This window comes from Medicago sativa, chromosome 8, assembly GCF_051527215.1.
Source record: "Medicago sativa cultivar Bolivia chromosome 8, Bolivia_mono, whole genome shotgun sequence".
NCBI classification, from domain to species: Eukaryota; Viridiplantae; Streptophyta; class Magnoliopsida; order Fabales; family Fabaceae; genus Medicago; species Medicago sativa.
This window is the reverse complement of record NC_140756.1, coordinates 31,816,815-31,825,215: the sequence shown is the minus strand read 5'-3', so window position 1 is coordinate 31,825,215 and position 8,401 is coordinate 31,816,815. Positions and strand designations below refer to the sequence as shown.

The following is an 8,401-nucleotide window of genomic DNA, read 5'->3' as shown; positions in this document are numbered from 1 at the left end:
TTAAATAACACAACAAAAATTATATTGATCTCAGTCTTTATTTCCTTAATGTTCATGTCTTTAGTTACAAGAATATTGATTAATATAATTTTTGGTGTGTTATTTAATATCAAAATCACCTATAATTATATTGTTCATTATAATTACAAATATTATATTGATCTCTAGTGCAATGGGTTTTCTATAATGTTCTTGTCTTTCATAGACCTAAAAAGATTTCTTTAGTTGATATTTAAGTCTACATTCATTACAATATCACATTACATTCTAGCAGGACAGTCCTATAGATTCTTGTGATTCCTACCAAGAAGTGTATTTGTTCTGATCGTTGGAAAATAAAAAAATTGCTTTTACATAAAAAAAAAAAAATTAGATTGGGTATTTGTGGAAAAAAATCAAATTGAATTCAATTCGTGTATGAATAAATTATATGTGTGTATGAATCGGATATCCTATGTGTGCAACAACAGAGCCGACATATCTCTTGAACCATATAGGACCACAATGTGTGACAAAAGTCTCCCTCAAAAGATTTAACACTATTGCATATTTCTCAAGTGTTCTAATGTCTAGGAATGAGAAAGAGAATCCACATTAAGGTTGGAAATATTTATAACTAACAACGCACATGGTATAAGTTTAAGTATTTTGCAAAAAATTCCAATGAATTCTACTAACATTGAGACTTTAAGAGGATAAGCCGTGTAAAACATAAAAGCACAATGTCAGAACTATGAAACCAAGTAACAAGATGATGCAAACTAACACAACACCAAAGAAAAAAGTTAGTGCAAGTTGTTGCAATCTCAAATACAGTCGAGAAATAGATGGTTATAACTTATAAGCATCAAATCAACAACATAACGGTTACATTGTATGTTAACAATTTATGACCACATAAATAGATCAGTTTATAGATAGCAAGAACCATCAAAATAAATGAAATTGATAAAGGAAAATTCATATGATCAAACATTTTTACAATTCAGCATGAGTATTTGACAATACACTTTAAGAAGTAGAATCCTAAAGGCCATGTCATATATCTCTTGGGAGAAATCAAAGAAAAGAAATTAACTATATCTTCATCCAATTGGAAGAATGCTTTCTTTATGGAATAGTATGGAACAACTCTCTGCTCTAACACCAATCCCCTCAAACATCCTGGTACTTAAGTTAAACCAACATATTTCGCCGTCTTTTTTTCTAAATAGTATATTTCCATTCTTCCCCGCTCCAATAGGATTCTCGAGGCAAGGGAAGGTTTCAACAATAAAAAGTTTAGTCCATGATTCTATTACACCGGGTTCACCCAAAATGGAAATGTGATACGTAGATGTCTCTTCATAATTTGAGATGAAAGCAATAGACCCATTCAATATCATTAAGTTTCTCCATACCAAAAAATTATAAGAACCATCATCAATGTCAGAGGGTATAGCTGTTGTAATGAAAGCTTCATTGCTGAAGTCAAATGATAGCAAAAATATATGTGTACTTCTTTGATCCAACCAATGAGACATCCCATCCATGTACACTTCTTCAGTTCCAGTATAAGTTGGGGGCATCTGATCCATATCAATTTTTCTCCAAGAGTTTTTGCGTAGGCTATATATCACCCAGAATGAAACACTTGAGTGAGGATCATCAAATGGTCTGCAAGTTGTGAACCGAATCACCTTAAAGTCATCTTTAACGCCGTCATAACCAACAAGATAATTAATGTGATTAGCATACGACTGATGAGGTACACAGAAATCAGGAATGGAAGGAATTGTCTTGAGTTCGTTGGTACTTGGATTCCACAAGGTAAGTTTCTCAATTCCATAGTAGTAAGAATGCAGACAAAGAGTGCCATTAACACTCGCTGAACCCAAAATTTCAAAACCAGAGGCATCCTCATCCAAATCATATGGTGGGTCATCATTGTCCTCTTGAATAGGTTGTCTGTCATCCCCATCCACTTTCGGCCAATCTAATTTAACTCTATTCTCAAACCTTTCACCAAAAAGTAAATACAAAACATGTTCTTGACGTCTTGTCAAATTTAGGAGAAGAGACATATCATGATAATAAGAATGGTCCTTTGATAAGAAGTTATTGTGGTGCATAGTCATGAAATGTCGGTTGTCAAATAAGAGAGACCATGACTTACGTGCGCATCCAAATCGTTTCAAAGATTTGATGGGAAGTTTTGACAGAACATAAAAGGCAATATCATCAGGTATATGTTTGCTAACCTCAACATTTGTTGGAGTCATCAGCGAACTCTTCATCATCTCTAACAAAAAACGTAAGTTAAAGAAACAATAATCAATAATAAATTTGGATACAATATTCAATTAAAGATCATCCATAAACCAAATTTATTCAATTATATCTGAGAAATCAAAACCCTCTAATTGGCCAACCAAAAAATAAAAAATTCAAATTTATATACATCATCAATTTAACAACAATATCTATCAACTTCACCATCGGAAATAAAAATCCATCAAATATTAACATAAAATCATTTCACACACATTTGATCGGATCAACAAATCCATTGATAAAATCATGAACCTTAACAATAAAATTACAAAATAAAATATTAAAAATATAAGATCAGATTGAAATTTAATTTTCTTGAAGAAAAAAAAATAAGTTTACTTATTTCAATTAAAACTATCAACAAAAACACACACACACACACACACAAGTAAAAAATGCTCAACCAAATCTATGAACTTCATATAAACCGAAAATCATTTCACACAAATTCTATCGACAAATAACACTAAAAAAATATTATCCGTTAATAATTGAAGCAACACCTAAATAGATTTTGAAAATAAATGAATTAATTTTTTGAATCAAATTGAAGAGAAAAACAAAAAACAAATCAATAATAATTTCATTATACGGGTAATAATTGAAGCAACACCTAAATAGTTCAAAGATTTTTCATTGATTTAGAAAATAAATTTAAACAATTTATCAAATCAAATTGAAATTGAATTCAAGTCAAGCTAGGGTTTGAGTTGAAGTACCTTGAACAAGAGATTCTTTAAGGTTCTTCAATTCATCATCATCATCTTCTTCTACCTCATGCGCTTGTCTTGTATTTGTTCTCATATTCACAGGGATGGAAATCAAGTGGCCAATGCTTTGGCCAAAAATGGTCAAGGATTAGCCCCTTTTGCCTCCCAATGGTGGGGTCAGCCCCCTAGCTTTATTTTGCCTTTTCTAGTTGGAGATAAGTCTAGGCAGCCTTTCCAAAGGTTCTCTTTTCAGTAACATTTTTTGTATGAGGTTCAGGCCCTATCCTGTCTTTATTTTAATTGCTTGATAAAAAAAAAAATCACCATATTCTTCTACTACAAAGAAAAGAAAAGAAAAGACACTTATCTTAAAAAAAAAAAAAATTGAATGAGATTTATACAAACACTATAATAAAGAATAAATAATATATAATTAAATGTAAATTATATAATAATGTTTTGTAAAAAAAATGGTCAATATAATAGTATTTTTATTTTACTTTTGTCAAGCAAAATTTATTCTTATTTATTGTGGTTTCAAAAAGAATATTACATCCCATAGAAATATAATAATATTACTTTTTCGTCAAATACAACTATATTACTTCCCTTAGAAAAATAATAATATTACTTTTTGGTCAAATACAACTATATTATGATGATAAATAATATTATTTAAAAGAATTTTATTGATATTTATGATATTTGAATGTAAGTTGGTTTTGATTTATATACACAATTGAAGTTGAGAATGTTTTTTGAATCTTTTCAAGATACTCTACAAATTCATGAATATCACTCGTGTTTAATTATATTCATGAACTTTGCTTCTGTTTTATGATATATTTTCATGATATTCATGAGTTTTTTTTTGTGTTTTATGTTTAGATTTAACTCTTGAAGTGGTAGTGCGACAAAAAAAATTTACGTCATTATATCCCCTAGAAGAAAATAGTTCAGTCATGAAGGTCAAATGGTTTATTGTCTGTGAACCAAATCACCTTATAGTCATCTTTAACACATTCATTTTTTGGACTTGAAGTAATTCATTCTAGAGGTCCAGAGGTTACTAGAGGTACAAAAGATCATGTGCTACAAAGGATCAACATAGAGGAACATCACAACCTCTTTAATCTCTAGACCTGTTGAATGAATTATTTTAAGTCCAAATAATGACCGGATTAAAGTATACTATGAGGTGATTATTAAGTTGACAACCATTTAACCTTCATGGCACAATTGTTTCTTTTTAAGAGATATATAGCCTAAACACAGTAACTCTTGGAGGAAAAATTATATCGATATAAGTTCTTATAGAATAAACGATGAACAAGTGTATATGAGTGGAGTGTCTCATTAGTTGACCACACACACATTTGTTGTTGTCGTTTGACTTCAACGATGATATTGTCATTAGAACACCCATACCCTCTTAATTAGAAGATTGTTTTAATAGATTTTTGGTACTGAGTCACTTGGTGAGATTGAATGGGTCTATTGCTTTCATCTTGAATAATACAGAGACATGTACATTTCAAATTTTTGGTGCATTCGGTGTAAAGGAATCATAGACTAAATTCTTAAAGTATATGCCGAATTAAGAAACTTTTTTTAATCATATGATTTTAGCTTTATCTATTTTATTTTGATGATTTGCTGTCTTTCTATCATCAAATTGATATAACTTCTATTTCAATTGTAATTTATATGAATGAGCTTTTGCCTTTACTCAATTGCCACTGATTTATGTAGAAATAACTAATAATTGGGAAACCAGGTAGTCTATATCTCTGATTGAATTTCATTACATTCTTCAATAAATATCTATGCCACCATGCTTAATTTTATTTTGGCTACATGCCACCATGCTTAATTGTGTGCTCTTGTTTTTTCTTTTATATTTTATTTTGGCTACATGCCACCATGCTTAATTGTGTGCTCTTGTTTTTTCTTTTATATATATTGCAAACTAGTTAATAAAATCAATGCATTCTAGAATAAATGCACAAAAAATCGTGTGCAAGTTTTTAAAGTCAAATAACCGGAGCCTTTTGGTTTAGTTGTTGATCAATGACAATAAGGTATGTGGATGTATCCCCTATGGAAAAAATTTCTCTTAGGAATATTTTGTAGGATCATCTAATTTCATTGGATTGCATTTGGGGTTCACTTTAGGTTTTGATCTCGTGCTTTTATTGATGCTGAACCTAAGGGTAACAGGGTAGTTTTTGTTAATCTTGATGCTTGTATGGCTTTACAGCTTGTTACTATCAAAGTACTTGATAGGCTTAAAGCAAGGTAACAATAGTAACTGATCTTCTTTCAATATATTACCATGATAAGAAATTATTGCAATAGATTGACCACGAAGAAGATTTTGGATAACTTATATATAGTAGTGTAGTTGTTGATAGATTGACTATTGTTGATAGATTTCTGCTAATAGAGTAGTTGTTAATGCCTTTGAGTTAATTTATTTTTCATATCAAGTATTTATTTTTCATATCAAGTAACATCCAATATAGCCTCATAAATTGTAATACTACAATAAACCCATAATATATTGGCCTGTCAAAATTGGATTCCATGTATTCACGCAGAACTATTATAGTCATTGGACGAATATTTGAAGGCTTATATTCTAAATTAGAACTAATTTCGTAAAAATAGAATATCAGTCATCTGATCTTCATCCAATGTCGTTATCCCATGCTTGTGTGACTGATCTTCATCCAATGTCGTTATCCCATGCTTGTGTGACTTAATGATTATTCGCTTGACTAGGAGAATTCAAATCAAACCTTTTATGTAACACGCCATTGCCCCTTTAAGTGGAACTCACGCCCATATTGGTCCTGGGTTTATCTCCGGTATGTTGTAACACAGTCATTTAAAAATTAGGGAAAGTAATCTAATATGTAGATCAAAGTGTTGGGTCATGAGCGGAGCTCGGGTGACTGTCCTCACATCTAGGTCTAGGCCAGAGCAACCTCACAAGGGAGAGTAATAGTGTACATTGTTAAGTCCACCTGTAAGGACTGTAGATGCTAGCTGTATTAGATTAAGACTGTTAGAATAGTTAGAGAATCTATAACTAACTATGCTGATGTGGCAAGTTACTTACCTGATACATTTCACTTCTACTTATGTTATATAAAGCAAACACTCTATTGTTACTGTTAACAATAATCATAATGAGGATATGAAAGCTTGCAAGCAATAACCGTTCTCATGAAGTATCACGATGCTTCAAGGTCCTTGACTTTCAAGCTTCTGCATAACGCAATCTTCTTCATCCTTAAGCTTCTTTTTTCTCATCATTGGCGTCTTCATCGCCACAACACGAATCTAATCATAGTGATTCATCTAGTTGTGTTGCTCTTCCCGTCACCACCAATGATTCAACAAGATCTGGTTTGACTCATTCTCTCACAATCAAATGTGATGAGAAGAACTTTCTACTTTGGAGTTAGCAAGTCGATGGTGTTATCACTGTGCATGATCTTCATCGCTTCATTCTTGATCAAAAAATTCCACTTCAACTCGCATCTGAGAATGATCGTCTTCGGAACAAGATCTCCGACGAATATCGCAAGTGGTTAACGAAAGATCAAGTTCTCTTCATATGGCTTCTTTCTAACTTATCAGATAAATTTCTTCCTCGTGTTCTTGGCTGTAAACACGAGTTTTAGGTTTGGGATAAAATTCACAAATTCTTCAATTCGTTTCTCAAAGCAAAGGCACGTCAATTATGTTTTGAATTGAAGAACACTAAGAAATTAGGTCGATCTATTAATGAATTTTTGCTTCACATCAAAAAATTGTTAATTCGCTGATTGCAATTGGGGATATTGTTTCAGATCAAGAACACAGCAATGCTATTGTAGATGGATTGCTAGAAGAGTACAATTCCTTTGTTCTTATGATTTACAGTCGCCTTGATTCACCTTCCATTGAAGAGGTTGAATACATTCTTATGATGCAAGAAGTACAGTTTGAAGATGAGAAAAACACAAGAAGGGAGAGTTAAATTTTGTTAGCTTTTTCTTCTTTTTAAAACTAAGTCTAATGTCCAGAGTCTGATAGAATTCAGAGTCTTGAAAAAAGTTCAGAGTCTTATGCACCAGATAAAGTAAAGAGATAGAGAGAAGAGAAAGACACAAAGCAATTATACAGGTTCCTTCCACAATCCCGAAGTAGTCCTGTCCCCCTTGCACTTCCAAGGATAGTTCACTAAAATCAATATCTGATTACAATTGCTCAAGCACAAAAGCAAGAGACTTCAAACTACTTAAGCACAAAAGCAGAATGTTTCCTATCCTCAAGCACACACGCAAGAGACTTCCTATGCTCAAGCACAAAAGCAAGAGACTTCTAAATAAACACAATTACAATGAAAATGTTTGAGGTAGAACACTTGATATACAATCAGTGGTGTTCACAATACAAATCAGATACATACTCTTTAATACTTTCTAAGATATGAAAGTTAATAAGAAATTCTAAGTGAATTTGATGTGAAAACAATTTCAACAGAGTTTTGGCACTTGTAAAATTGTTGTGAGTCTCTTACAATCTTCAAGTCTTCACTCATTTATATAGAGGTGTGAAAGAGACGTTGTTGATTGCCAGCACATCAAAAGAGTCGTTGTTGAAGCTTGATAATCACCAATGATCTGTTGCTTGATTTGGTTATTGTAATATGAAGGAACAATTTCAAATTCATTCCATGAATAGAGAATAACCAGCATAGTCACAGCTGCTATCTTGTACTACTACAGACATGAGGAGTGGAGTAGTGGTTGTACGATTGTACTATGTCCTTATCCTGTGCTCTTCAGTGGATAAGCATTCAATGCCTTCTAATTCCTCTGAAATAGCCGTTGCTCTAGGCTTCCATTCCTTCTGCAATCATATGCATTCAGAATAACAACTTTTAACTAACTTCAGCTTCAAGTCTTCAGACTCTGATGAACTCCAGCTTCTGAGGCTCTTCAGACTCTTTGATGACGTCAGCTTCTGATGGTCTTCAGACGCTCTTTGTCTTCAGACTTTGTCTTGAATCTTGCAACATAAGATTCCTTTTTGTAAATCCCATTACTCTCATTTGTTCTTTCAGAACCTATACTTGACTTATAATTTTTGACTATGGTCATGCACAGTTGAACAAATATTAGCATATCCAATTGACATTTTAATACCTTGTTATCATCAAAACTCAAAGGTGGTAATGTTAAACACATTTTGTTCTAACATAGTTTGATAAGTATCGTTAAGAATTAACAAACCTTATAGTGTTTGAGCTAATCTTGCACATTCTGATTTACCTTCTCAACCTGTCCAATAGGAGACCTAAGAGGTTGGGATTGAGTGCTACA

General features: G+C 32.1%; 1 protein-coding gene across 1 annotated transcript; it reads right to left on the bottom strand.

The window, feature by feature from the left end:
- Positions 1-1,059: 1,059 nt before the first annotated feature.
- LOC146898447 (F-box/kelch-repeat protein At3g06240-like) lies at positions 1,060-2,273 on the bottom strand. Its single transcript, XM_085737638.1, has one exon. The coding sequence runs from the start codon at positions 2,259-2,261 to the stop codon at positions 1,086-1,088; it is 1,176 nt and encodes a 391-aa protein (XP_085593764.1). The 5' UTR covers positions 2,262-2,273; the 3' UTR covers positions 1,060-1,085.
- Between the last annotated feature and the right edge of the window lie 6,128 nt (positions 2,274-8,401).

Excerpts from the sequence above, each read along its gene's own strand:
- LOC146898447 (XM_085737638.1), bottom strand. The coding sequence starts at position 2,261 with ATGACTCCAACAAATGTTGAGGTTAGCAAACATATACCTGATGATATT.